Here is a 14098-nt window from a genome sequence, read left to right as displayed (position 1 = left end):
GAGCAACTTTTTTTTAGGTCTTCTTTAAACTAAAATGAAACTATGTACCCAGAGGGAAAGAAAAACATTCTGAAGCCTTTGTGAAAGGATTTACTAAAACATTCCAAAGACACAGAACTCTAAAATCTGAAACATAGAAATCTTTTGATTTTCATCTTAGTGGAAGATCTTCTCCCTGATATAAAGAAGCAAATTGAGGGTAAGTAGTTGGATGAGTGGGTCAGTCTCTTAATATCATTCAGGTTGCAACCCAATTATTTACGGAATTAAAAACATCTAACTTGTATTATAAATCAAGTCTTTACAGGAACAGAAATGCAGCTCTAGAAACAATTCAAAGCACACTCATCTTTTTTTTTTTTTTTTTCCCACCAATCCCCAAACCTCCCCAATGAGATGTCAAAAGACTTGAAGACTTTGTAAATGATCTGGACTTAAAGAACAAGAGTCCTTGGGGGAACCTGCATTCTTTCTCTGTGCCTTTTGAGACGTAACTCTTCTACCTGGTCTTCTCTAGAAACCAAGGTAATTCTTATCAGAAGCGGGGGTGGGGTGGGGGGAGGATATTTTGAAATCCAGGCCTAAGAAAAATCTTAGAAATCTCTTTCATAAAGATTAGTTAAAAGCTATCTGAACAGGTAAACATATTCTATCTGCCAGGAACACAATTTGGATCCAATGTTCTTTTATAAACTGGTGAGTTTGCATTATCATACCTGTCTCATGGCTAAAATCTTAAAATGAAAGCTATAAGATCTCTGTTTGTACCTGTCTATATGTTTATAATGTCTAGATGTGTGATTTTTTTTAACCTCCCAATAGTATTGTCACAATTAATTTTGTAAACAGCTCTATTTTAATTGGCTTAAAGACAAACATTAAGTAAATCAAGTATACTCAGAAATATAGAAATTAACCCAAATGTTTTTCAATTTCACATGATCTAGGCTAATCTTCCGTAAACAAAACCTAATTTAAGTTTGTCACTTAATTAGAAGAGGCAAGTCTTTGGAGCTCTCAGCATTAAATATAGTACTTTTATTCTACCTCGGTTTACAGAGTCAAATAAGCTCGTTATCTCTGTTGCAGAATTTGTCAGCAAGAAAGATAACTTAAAATGATGATTAGCTGTTTAATGTCTTATGAAATTTCCAAGAGTAAATCTAATTGTTAAGAACAAGCAAATTAAATAGACATAAGTAAAAGGTTATAAACGCACTTTTCAACAATCATTGTTTTATGGTATGTCTACTTAAAAAAATAGTTCCCAGAACCTTTAATACGCTTCAGTTCACCTTTCAACAAGGTAAAGTCTCCGTTCCCCCTTTATTCAAACATTTATTAAGCACTTAATGGTACCAGGCGTAAGGTAAAACACATTCAGAAAGGCACAGAGGAAGCTTCGTGCCCCGGAGGCGCGGGAAGGTACACTTCCCTGAGCTGGGGAGAAGGCTGATTTCTGCTTCGCCAGGGTCTCCATTTCTTTCAGCTCAGAGATGCAAAACCAGAGAACGTCCTACAAAAAGCTGTAGAGGAAAGCCGACTTTAGGTAGGGTGGGAGAAAGCTAAAAGAAGCTTGGCTGTAAGCCAGGCCGCCTCACCTACCCTCAAAAACCATCCCGGATCTCTGCGGCCAGGCACCCCACGGAGCACACTGTGAGCTTCGCAAACTTAGCGACTTCAGCTTTTAGTAAGAGGCTAACACGTTAAAATCAAACTTGAAAGCTCCCAGGGTCGTGTAAGCCAAGGCCGAGCAATTTCATACTAACTTTCGGTTGAGTAGCAAAAAAAAAAAAAAATCTCCGTAGACTTAAGAAGGACGGTAGCGCGGAACCCCGGAGCCCAAGGGGCACGAACACCTCCCGCGGTCCCCAGGAGGAGGCCAGGTCTCGCGAGAGTTGAGGCGCCCGGACCGCGCCCCAAGGGAGCCGGCGGGGCGGGCGGAGCGGGAAGGTGGGCGGGGCTCCGGGACCGCGAGTTCCGGGTTCCCCAGCCGCGGAAGTACGGGGGCCGGGCGGCCGTGGGCTTCGTCGGGCTTATTCTTGGCGGCGGCGCGTGGCCATGGCGCGGAAGCCGAGCCGCCGGCTGCTGCTGCTTTCGCTGCTGCTGCTCTGCCGGGCCCCGGTGTGCAGCTCCGGCCCTCTGCCCCTGATCCTCAACACTTGGCCTTTCAGGAATGCAGCCGTAGCAGGTGCGGGGCCGGGGGCTGCGCTGCCAGACCTCGCGGGTGGGGCGGGCCGCCGCCGACCGCACCGAGCTGGTGGGAGCCGGGAGGCGGGCCTTCCGCAGCCTCCCCTGCGTCCTTTCCCGCAGCCGCGGCGCCTCGGGCACTGGACCCTCCTTCCCGCCACTGCTGCATTTTAGATCCTCAGCGATTTTTGTGACTCCCTCCCTGCAGCCCCGAGTCACTGTATTTTCCACCCTGCTGCCGACCCGGAGCAGTTACGGCCTTTCTGCTCAGACGCTTCCTCCAGTGGCTCCTACGCCGGCTTTTGCGTGACCTCCAGCCCTTTCCTGCCTCTCCACCTCACCTTTGGAGCCCGTCACATCTCCCCAGTACCCTCCACTTAGGCTTCGCCGACGACTAAGTTCCCCAACAAAGCATGCTCGCTTTACGTGTACTTTTTGTTGCTGCATGCTGACGCGCTCTATTTGCCACCTGGAAAAGGAGTTCCAACCTTGGTTATACGTTAGGATCATCCTCAGAGCTTCTCAGAAGGACCCGTGCCTGGGCCCTACCTCCTGAGGTTTTCCTTTCACTGCTGGAACCAAAGTTTTTTTTTTTATTTTTTTTAAAGCTGCCTAAGTGATGTTGATTTGCAGTCAGGATTGAGAACTACCAAACTAAGATATTACCTCTTCCAGGAAGACTTCCCTCATTTACTGTCCTCAAACCCAGTCTGAGTCAGGTGCCAGGCTTGCGTGCTTTGATATCATCCTGAACATACCATTACCTTGTCATTTTCTTATCGTACTTGTTTCATTCAGTTAAGACATACTACCCTAGGAGTAGTTTCGGACCCCTTCTCCCCCATTTGAGGCTGCTAATATGATTTTCTGGGGCTGAATTAGCTTTAGAATTTGATGGAGTTAAGTTTGTATGTTATAGGCAGTGCATATGATTCAGAGAAAAAATGAGGAAACAGGCTGTGAGAAAGAAATTCCCAGCGATCATGAGACAGAAAAGAAAGTTCAGGGCCCTGCACTGGGAACAATTCTGTGTATGTTGTCTGAATTCAGAGGGGGGGAACTTCTCTAAATATACTTTCAAGCCTGTTCTTTCAGTGGTAATGCTTATTATTTACCAATAGTGTCATTAACTCGTCAAGGAATTCTGTTTTTATTAGTAAAGAAATTGACTATTGAACACCTTTCCCCCCCTCCCCCCCCGCCCATTCCATGTTTGGGGCTCTGGAGAACATAGTTTAGTGTTAAAAGCATAGCCCCTGGAACCAAAATGGTTACTTTTGAATCCTGACGCTGCTGTCGACTAGCTGTGTGACCTTGAACAAATAACCTCTCTGGGTCTGTTTCTTCCTCTTTAAAATAAGGATAGTAATTGTACAGTACCTGAAAGATTAAGTGAATTATCCACGTGAAGCCCACGTTGTAATTATTTGCTGTTATTTTGTTGTTATGGAGACTTGCTGGTATATTTTTAATAATCTGATGATGCAGGAGAAATGTACGGGGCTATGATTTCATGAATTTTCAGTTTGCCTTTTAGTAGCTTCAATTGTAACTTATAAAACTGAAGGAGAGAATACTTCTTTTCTCACACACACACACAGTAGAAACAGCTGTTATTAGTAAGTGAAAAATAAGTGAAAAACCCTCACTTTGCATCAGCCAAAGTCTGAATTCTTCACGGTAAAGGGTTGTGTTATGTAATTCTGTCTATATCACTGACTGCTTTGCAGCACTTGATAGACGAAAATTTCAGTTTAACTTGGAGCAAATGTGCAAACAGTTTTAAAAATAGGAGTTTTCAGGCTGTTTTTGGTTTGTTGCCTTTGGCATTGAAAAAAAAATGCGTGTCTACACAAGCACTCTTGGGATTTGATTGCCAGCATGGAGGACGTTAGCATCTGGAGGGTCTGCGCTGGACGCGGTTGAGAGCGGCTGTGCGGCGTGTGAACAGGAGCAGTGTGACGGCACCGTGGGCTTTGGCGGCAGCCCTGACGAGTCTGGAGAGACCACCCTGGATGCCATGATCATGGACGGGTAGGAGCGCCCTGAAAAGCCTTAGTGCTCTCTGCACCTCCGCTGCAGGTTGAGTGACATGTATGGCTGACTAGTCTTCTACTGAGAGCAAGATGGACAAATATATGTGTGTTTTTAAAATTTTTATTGGGGTGGAGTTGATTTACAATGTTGTGTTAGTTTCAGGTGTACAGCAGAGTGAAATCTGTTATACACATATATCCACTGGATATCCAGTGGATACATATATCCACTCTTTTTTTAGGTTCTTTTCCATGTAGGTCATTACAGAGTACTGAGTAGTTCCCTGTGCTGTACAGTAGGTCCTTGATGTTTATCTGTTTTAGATATAGTAGTGTGTTATATGTCAATCCCAATCTCCCAATTTACCCCTCCCCCCACAATATATAAGTTTTGATGCAGGTCAAAAGCCCTAGCATATTGTACTTGGCCTTTCCAAACACAAGGCTTTTACTCCTCAATTAAAAGAAAGTCATGCAGCAACGTGGAGGGACCTAGAGATTATCATACTAAGTGAAGTAAGTCAGACAGAAAAAGACAAATATCGTATGATATCACTTATTTGTGGTATCTAAAAAAAACGATACAAATGAACATATTTACAAAACAGAACTAGACCCAGAGACAGAGAAAACAAACTTACGGTTACCAAAGGGGAAAGGTACAGGAGGGATAAATTAGGAGGTTGGGATTAACATTTACATACTACTATATATAAAATAGGTAAATGAGAAGGACCTACTGTATAACGCAGGAAACTATACTCAATATCTTATAATAACCTATAATGGAAAAGAATCTGAAAAAGAATATATACATATATAGAACTGGTTCACTTTGCTGGACACCTGAAACTAACACAACATTGTAAATGAACTATACCTCAATAAAAATTTTATTTTGAAAAAAAAAAAAGAAAATCATAATCGTAGTAGAAAACTATCACATTGAGGTAGGTAGTCTCCTTAGAACAGGGAGAGCCCCAAGGTACAGAAATACGTCTCTGACCCGGTAAACCATCATTTACCCACCAACCACAAACGCTGTGGGTTGCCTGACCTGAAGCCTTAAAACCCCTTTCAAAAGCCATATTTAAAACGAGCCATGGGAAACTGAGAATTTTAGTGCTCTGGGAACATAGGGGTAATAGAGTCTCTGTTCCTTAATATGTCTGAATGTGGGAATTTGTATGAACTTCATGGATGTGCCGTCACGTCTACGTTAAGACAGTGGAGTTTATCCTACAAAACACTATAGCTTGAAGTAAAGCAATTTTTAAAAAATTTGTGAACCTATAAAAATACCTTAAAAGATCTTACTGCACTTTTTTCTTGCAGTACTACCATGAACGTAGGAGCAGTGGGAGATCTTAGACGAATTAAAAACGCCATCGGTGTAGCACGAAAAGTACTGGAACACACGACACACACACTGTTAGCAGGAGAGTCAGGTATATTTTAACTGTACTCAATTTTTATGTAGGCTTGTGTCTATTGTCTTCACTGTGAAAAAAGGACTCAGTATAAAATAGTGGATAAAAGCAGACCTAAGTTCAAATTCAAGCTGTTTTACTTAATATCTATTTAACTTTGGATAAGTTACTTAACCTCTAAATTGTACTTTCTTCATTTTTAAAATAGGATTTTTAGAAATCAGTTTATTATTAATAAATGAGTAATTGCTGGAGGGAAACAGGATTCAGCATTATTTCTCTTCTTGTATTACATTTTTATGGGTGTAAGACCCAAGGCGCATAAGATAACAGAAGATGGGAACGGATGGAGTTTTGCTATGGCAATGGCACTTCCTTGAACACCTCCCAAGGTATATACCCAGAACCATACCGTGATCTGTATTCAAAAAGATCATTCTTAACCACGTATTAGCTCACAATTCCAGTAGGCACCCTTCAATTTTGTTGAAACAGAATGGAAAACTACCTGACAAACACAGGAGCTGTCAGTCTTTCATGGAATCCAGTGGTGACTTTATTTGGTGTCTCAATGTTGTTTTACGCTCTGGGCATCGCACCCCAGTTAGAGTCGCGGTTGTTCCGAGGTGTCCCTTTCCTTTTGTGAAGCAGAAGCAGGGAGATTCTGGAGGGAAGGTGGGAGAGGAGAGCTGTCATCACACCGCCCACAAGGGTCTCAGCAGATCAGGGTCAGGAAGGACGTAGGGAAGTCGAGATCCAGAAACTGATGCCCATAACACTCTTCACGTGTGAATACTCCCTTGACCGTCTGTGTTTACCCCCAGGATGGCTGCGCTCCACGTACGAGACAGCTGACCCCCAGCACTTCCTGTGCATACATTTTGTTTAAAAGATAACACTTAACCCATTTGCATTTTTCTTCCTCATCTCCAGCCACCAAGTTTGCCGAAAGCATGGGGTTTATCAACGAGGATTTATCTACCAATGCTTCGTGTGCTCTTCATTCAGATTGGCTGGCCTGGAATTGCCAGCCAAATTACTGGAGGGTACGTATGCATGATTTTTTAAAGTTAAGTTATCTGAAAATACTACGTGACATCCCTCCCACTCTCAGTCATCCACCTGTTGCCTACAGTGCTAATCAGCACCCTGGTTGCACTTCAGAACCAGCGATTGATGCCAGTTCTGGGCACAGGATGGTCTCTAAAGCTCCCCAGCTGCATCCGATCCACGTCCTGAGTGGGCAACTCCCGGCCCCTGGCAGCGGTTTCAAGCTGTGAAGGTTCTGCTGTGGGAGAAGGGCTGCCTCACTCAGAACTGCTCTACTGTGTTTCCTTGTAACAAAAGGTTCCATGTATTAAGAAAACAAAGTTTGGAAACCATTAGTCTAAAATATTTCTTATATTTTATCTATGTGAAGTATACCCAGTGTCTTGCCTTTTTTTAACTTGGGGATTTATACTATTAGGTGTCTAGTATGTTACCAGGAAGGTAATTTATCTTTAAGTCAATGGGACTTTGAGCCTAAATCGGTTTGTCTTTGCTACCCAGAATCCTGCTGTGGAGCGTGTTAGTCTTTTACCTGTTTCTTCGCCAAATCCTAGTTACCTCTGAGTAACCAGGGAGTCACTTGAAAGAGGCCACTGCATGAAACCAAGTCATGGGAGGCACCTGGTACGCAAATGAACAAGACATGAGTTGTAGGTTTCTTGCTTTAATACTAATCCATATCCACAACCTGAACTTATGAATTTGGATTATTTTCCTGAGCCTTTAAGATTCATAAAAGAATCTGAGAGTACAGCTTAGGATATGTTCACATGTACCTAGCTTTGAAAAATAGAAGATTTTAAAATAGATTTTGCTTTAAATTTCAGAGTAGCTCTTCTTAGGTCAGGGAACAAATTCTAAAATTTAAAAGTCATGTTCTGTACCTGATTTCTTTGAGAAATCTAAAAAAAAATCTAATCTAAAAATCTTCATTTATATTTGCCATTGTGCTGAGAATTTTTGGCATATATAGAGAAAAACTGGGGATCTTTTCCAGATAATATAAATGTCTCTTCCGTATTATATAATTCTGAGACCAGACTAGGTATTTAGTAAAATTATATCCATCTGTCCACATAAGACTTCGCTAACCTTTGGCTTTTAATTCTTATCTTTCAGTTACCCGATGTCCTTTTGGTTTCTTGCTAATGTTTAGCGATTGTACATAACTACATGCTGGTTTCTAAAATCACCCTTTCTAAAAAATAAAACTTAAATCTCGTTTACAGAATGTTATACCAGATGCTTCAAAATACTGTGGACCCTACAAACCACCTAGTATCTTAGAGCAAGATGGTTCTACTGACAAAGAAACAGGAGGTAGCTACGGTCATGATACTATTGGTAATTTGCCTTCTATACCGTTTTTATGGTTAAAGTTCAGCTAGTTTTAATTGCCCTCCTGTAGTTCTTAACTTCTTTATCCTTAATCATGTACCGGAAGGTGATTTTGATTAAGTGGCAATTAAGAAAACACACACACACACACACACACACACTCTTTTCATATCATCTGTATACATTTTGGTAAATTTACTTTATACATAAATCTGATGACTATTCACTTGGGGATTTTAAAATCTTTGATATTTAGTTCTTTAGTAATGTTATGTTTGCCACATTCAAATGATCTTTCCAGTCATTTCCTGTAATGTTGAAAATTTCCATTAGTCTATAGCCGTGATTCTCTTTGGCATTACCTTTGAAAAAGCACTGAAAAGTGAGCAATTTGAAGTGAGGATATGGGGTGTCTACAAAATGATGCTGTGAAACGAGGTCATTAAAAAACACAGATTTTACCACTGGTGTAATTTTCAATATTCCCAAGATCCCTATTGTCTTCTACCTGAAAATAATGGAAGAGGATATTTATATTACCAACTGCTCAATTATTTGGTTATATGTGAGGTACACTTTAGAGTTGATACCTACAATGATTTTTTTTTTTTTAACTTCTAGGCATGGTTGTCATCCATAAGATGGGAAATATTGCTGCTGGTACATCTACAAATGGTATAAAATTCAAAATACCTGGGTTAGTGTTTCTAAAAGACCAGATCTCGAAAATATGTACTGAGTATCAACCAGTATGTCCTAGGTGCTATGGGGGATGCAAAACACAAAGCACAAGCCTACTCTCACAGCTAAGATTATTGTGAAAGAAAATAAATTAGTAGCTGCTAAGTGCAAAGGAGAAGGTGTCTCAGCCAGGGCTGCAGAGTTTAGGGATGGTGGTGTGATCAGATTAAGCTGGGGCCATCAGGGGGGCCTGGAGAGAGGGGCTGGGAGCTGACCCTGACCCTGAGAGAGGGACCAGGGACATCCAGGCCAAGGCACTGGCAGATCCAAAGTAGCTCAGGCTCAGGGCTCCCAATGGCCAGAAACAAAACCGCACATCTGTCGGGTGCAGGGGAGGAGACCAGAGCCAGATTTCAGGGGTTCTTTAAGGATTTCTGGATTTTATTTCAAAGTAGTAGAAAAGCATGGAAGGTTTATTACAAGGAAAAACTTGAGTAAAATGTTGGCACCTGACCTAGACAGCAGGAATAGATTGTAGGTGAGGAAAACCAGTTGGAACCTGCTGAGATAATCCAGAAATGAGATGATAAAGGATGGCGATGGTGGAACAGTCACCGTGAACCTGTGCCATCCCGCCACGAATGATGGGCTGCTGTGTGATTCTCATGTAATGAATGAATGTGGGTTTATGAAAACCTAAGTGGAAAAACTAAGGAAAGTCTATTCTCTGTATTCTGATGAAGAATTTACTTGAAACGATAGTCAGTGACTAAGTAGAAACGTCTCCTAAAAGAATTTTCTGCACTTGACTTCCTGTCCTGAATGACCATGCTGTGCCCTCCCAAAGTCGAATAGGAGACTCGCCAATACCTGGATCTGGGGCCTATGCCGACGACACTGCAGGGGCTGCAGCAGCCACCGGGGACGGCGACATACTGATGCGCTTCCTCCCAAGGTGCGCCCTCCTACATCTGTGACTTCAGAGATCTTAGAGAGATTGTCCCTCAAGAGAGAAAATAATTGTCTGTGCCGTGTGATCCGCATTTGTGTGTACAAGAGCTTTTCAGAAAGCCTGCTTACCAACTCTTGGCACCATCCCTTTGACGATTCTAATCATTCAAATGAAGCAACATAGTCCTCTGAAACAGAGTAACAGTGCTCACTCCGCTTCACAGATGAGAATGCTTGGATCTATTTAAATAATTTACGTAAAGGGACCGCGATAATTGATGATAAAAGTAGAAAATGCAGTCGCTGTGTACAATTAATTACTGAGAGAGAATCCTTGCAACTAGATGTTTTGCACATGCCTAGTATTTTCCCCCATTGACTGTAGCCCCATTTCTTACTTAAATATAACCTCTATACTTCATGACTTCAGGCTGTTTTTACTAAGTAACAGTTATTCAGCTGAAGCCAAAAATAAAAGTCCTTATCTGAAATGAGTGGGTGGATTAGTTGAAAAGGTAGACATGGTATCAAGGTTTACTGCCTTTCCTGTTGATACTTTCACAGGAGTTACAGACCTCTCTTCACTTACATGCACTGTATTTTGTCAAATGTGACAATTTTGATGGTTTTAGATGTCTAACCTCAAGTAACCAAATCTGGAGTTAGTTTATTCTGTGATACTAAAGTTCTGCCTCTGTTGAAATCAGCTACCAAGCTGTAGAATACATGAGAAGAGGAGAAGATCCCACCACAGCATGCCAGAAAGTGATTTCAAGAATCCAGAAGTATTTCCCCAACTTCTTTGGGGCTGTGGTATGTGCTAACGTGACTGGAAGTTACGGTGAGTTTTATCTGAAATTCATATTTATGTGAACCTGCAAATGTTGACGAGGACAGAGACTTTAAAACGCTGTTGGGTGTTTTAATCCTCTGTGATAGAAACAGGGACTGTATTGAGTAGGCAATGCATAAATGTTAATTGTTGTGTCAAGACCCCCAGAGTGTCAGAAGTGTACCTGAAAGTCTCCTCTGTTGACTGCGGTGGTGAGGATCCAGTCTTTGGCTGTTCGGTTTTCCCTTGACGTCCGTCCTAAGGAAAGTTTAGCTTCGGCTCAAGTACATGCTGAGCTGGGCTAATGTAGTCAGATGTTTTTATTCATTAGACGTACGTAGGGATAAACGGTCTTCCCCACTTCTCTGTTCATTATTTAAAGGTCTCAGTCATTTAGATCTCAGGGCTCCCCGGTACAGAATGTATTACTAATTAGTAAACTAAAGGCGTTAGCAGAATCATTTTCGCACTGTATTTGAGGCATGTCCTTTGCTTCATTTACTTTCCATATGAGCCCATCACAGTTTCAAAGCATTTCAAGATCAACCAGTGCTGCTCCTCACTGGTGAGGTTTCAGACGGGGAAGATGCACGGCCTAGTGATCAATACAGCTCATTAGGTTAGACCGCTTATTACTGTGCTTTGATCTTTTACTTCCCACAGTTTGGTATCTGAAAAACTTGCCTGAGGAATTCCATACTCTTTTTTAAGTACTAAAATACAAAAGTCGATGTAAGTTATGGGTGGGGAGGCTTTGTGTCTAAAATAAATCAGTTTCATTGATTCCCTCTTAGGAAATAAACCTTAGAAGGCTCAAAGTTAGATTTAACAGGATGTAAAAATGATAATTATATAATTGTAGATGAATTTAAAATTGACCAGCCCCTTATATTTAAAGTAATGGCATTAGAAGGGCTCCCTCCAGGTGTCTGAGCAGGTGAAGAAATCACTGTTGTCTGACAGAGAGCATCTTGACAAAACAAGGCTCACTTTCTACCCATGTAGAAGCATAGAAAAGAGCAGGGTGCCTGGGGAGGGGAGGATTATGGATGGATGAAGGGAATGGCCTAGTCACTAGGGAAATACAGTTGTTAGTGTGTGCCTGAAAATTTTCTTCTTCTACGAGAAGGATATGAAAACATTAAAATAACAGTAGCAATGACTGCATATGTATAGGAGCAAAAAATCAGCCTATATTCTGAGGTTCAAAGAGATGGCTTTCCCACTGCCTTTCTTTCCCCTCATGGACTGTCAGCTAGTCTGCACCAAGGTGGACACACAGCCCACTTCCGTGTGGCCCGACTAGACAGCAGGTACACAACAGCCAGTGTGGAGGTGGGGAAGCAATGTCTGTGTTGGTTGTAAATGACATGTGCATTCTATATTTAACCAAACAACTTTTTCTCTTCTTGGCCCCAGGTGCTGCCTGCAATAAACTTTCAACATTTACTCAGTTTCATTTCATGGTTTACAATCCTTTAAAAAGTGAGCCAGCTGAGGAGAAAGTAGACTGCATCTAATCCATCTTTTCTGTCCACATCTCTATTTAAAGAAGAAAGAAACAGAGGCTGAAAAGGCTGCTCACTGTCATCGTATAACATGCCTCATGTATTCTAAAATTCTTTGTGGAAAATAAGCACAAAAATTTTATGCTAAAAGAGCATTTTCACTTTCTATATCTGAAAAACTTTTCTTATCTGTTTTTATTTAAGCTTTGTATATCCCCTGAAAATATTTGTGTGTATGTATTTTGTATATGTTTAAATTTTGAGTGATATTTGGATTTCTGCTCAGTGTTTCAAGAAATTGCTACTTTGGGGATTTATTTCCATAAATAAATGATACAGTAAAGTGATATAGTAAAGCCACAAGAAATAATCTATATTTGGATACTTAAAATAATTTGAGTAGCCAAGGATTTTAGACCCAAAGAAAAAGGTAACAACGAGTCACAGCATAAGTCCTGACTGAATCTCAGTACCTTAGAGTAATATGTCTCTTATCGCTGATTATCAGTTGTACATAATGCTCTCTTCTAGCTTGAAGAGGAAAGAATGCTGTTAATCATAAAGGTGCCTTTTGCTTAGCACGTATTAGAAAATGTGGGCCATCTTCTGACGAGCAACTGTGTTGATTTTCTTGGGCTTCTTCCTCTGATGGTGCGCTCTCAATGTGTGAAGGTTTTTAGCCACCAAAAAAATCTCTGACCTTTTAGCTACAAATATTTAGTATTGATAATTTCTTCTGAAAATGATTTAGGGAACTTGATCTGTACTGTGGTTTTACTAATCTCTTGTGCACGTGTTGGTGGTTTGAATTAGCAGTGAGTCTTTCGTCTGCCTTGTTTTTTTCTGAGTGCCCGGTCAGCCGTCTGCGGACTAGACAGGACTGTAAGTGCGCTTTCTCAGGATCATCTTTGCTTCATTACCTTCCTTTTACATCAGGAGTCATTAATAAAACTGTATGTACAATATTGTCCCCCACCTTTAGTATATCTGCTCCGTTTTTTTCCTACACTCATCTTAAGATTTAATGTTCTTTGTAAGTTAGGGCTAGAAAGCTGTAGTTTTGAGAATGCCCTTAGGTCACCTGTTCTCACACCTTGTCATGTGTCATCACTGTCTGGAGAACCTCTTCACAAATGCCCTCTGCTCTGTCCCACCCAATCAGAATCTCCACAAATGGGAACTTGAAAGCTGGACTCCGTAGCTGCTGATGGCAGCCTGAAAGCTAATAAGGAAACAGTCCCGCAGCCTCACACTCACAGAGCAGAAGGGGAAATCTGACTCTTGTGGGTTCCCCCAAGGTACATCGACTTGCTAACATCTGATACGGGGCCTTGGAACAAAGGGAAAGAAGCCAGATTTAAACTTGGAGTATATTTATATCAAGATGAAATGCCTGTTTTGTGTGTTTGCCATCCGTTGATACGTTAGGCAGCCACGTACCACCAGAAAAATGAATTTGAAAGTCTTCATGGCCTGTCACTCCCCAGCAAATGAGAAGTTTAGCTGATCCTGATTTATAGAATTCTGACCTGAAGTTGTTAGACATGTATATGTACACGATATACACATAAACAAAAAAAGGGTCTGTTTCCATTACCAGCACTCAGATGACTCCTTTTGGTTTCAAAAGGCAAACAATAAGTATAATGCATTTTTAGTTGAGATATCATACATAGACTATAATATACTTTTAAAGCCCATAATTTTTAATTGTTGAACTTCTTTTTAAAGTGTTATTACATCTGATGCTTGGTATTTGAATTTGGAGCTAAGAACATAATTGAACTCAGTATCTTAATAGTTTAACTTCATTTGAATTAAAAACTGATGACATAAATATGTATCTTAATTGGATGCTAATTATGAAAATAGATTAAGACCTATTTATGTCACTTTACTGGTCGTTTTTTCAAAAAGATTCCTAGACCTTTAAAAAAAGCTTCTAAAAAGGCATATTTAAATTTTTTGCTTGTTTTCTTGAGTATTATGCTATTTATGTGTTACTCAATATATACTCAAACCCTGTCTTAGGAAGTTAAAAAGATGAGATCACAAGGTCTACAAAAATTGTTCATCTGTGAA

General features: G+C 40.9%; 1 protein-coding gene across 2 annotated transcripts; it reads left to right on the top strand.

Moving 5' to 3' along the window:
- The first annotated feature begins 1876 nt into the window (after window positions 1-1876).
- On the top strand, window positions 1877-13724 carry AGA (aspartylglucosaminidase). 2 transcript variants are annotated; one of them, XM_029226386.1, is made up of 9 exons: window positions 1877-2191; window positions 4071-4224; window positions 5562-5674; window positions 6590-6702; window positions 7936-8026; window positions 8666-8741; window positions 9573-9680; window positions 10384-10517; window positions 11928-13724. In XM_029226386.1, the coding sequence occupies exons 1-9, from the start codon at window positions 2062-2064 to the stop codon at window positions 12026-12028; spliced, it is 1020 nt and encodes a 339-aa protein (XP_029082219.1). In that variant the 5' UTR covers window positions 1877-2061; the 3' UTR covers window positions 12029-13724. The 2 variants fall into 2 exon arrangements, with proteins under 2 accessions (XP_029082219.1, XP_029082218.1); XM_029226385.1 differs by having other exon boundaries at window positions 7936-8050; window positions 11928-12171.
- The last annotated feature ends 374 nt before the right edge of the window (window positions 13725-14098 follow it).

Source organism: Monodon monoceros, unplaced genomic scaffold (genome assembly GCF_005190385.1).
Source record: "Monodon monoceros isolate NGI ecotype Baffin Bay Population unplaced genomic scaffold, NGI_Narwhal_1 Super_Scaffold_17, whole genome shotgun sequence".
Taxonomy (NCBI): domain Eukaryota; kingdom Metazoa; phylum Chordata; class Mammalia; order Artiodactyla; family Monodontidae; genus Monodon; species Monodon monoceros.
Note: the sequence above shows the minus strand (reverse complement) of the source record. Positions and strands in the feature narration are given on the sequence as shown.

Coding starts and splice junctions, on each gene's coding strand:
- AGA (XM_029226385.1), top strand. CDS start 2,062: ATGGCGCGGAAGCCGAGCCGCCGGCTGCTGCTGCTTTCGCTGCTGCTG. Junction 2,192..4,070: donor CAGGAATGCAGCCGTAGCAG/GTGCGGGGCCGG, acceptor TTTGATTGCCAG/CATGGAGGACGTTAGCATCT. Junction 8,742..9,572: donor ATAAAATTCAAAATACCTGG/GTTAGTGTTTCT, acceptor GCCCTCCCAAAG/TCGAATAGGAGACTCGCCAA.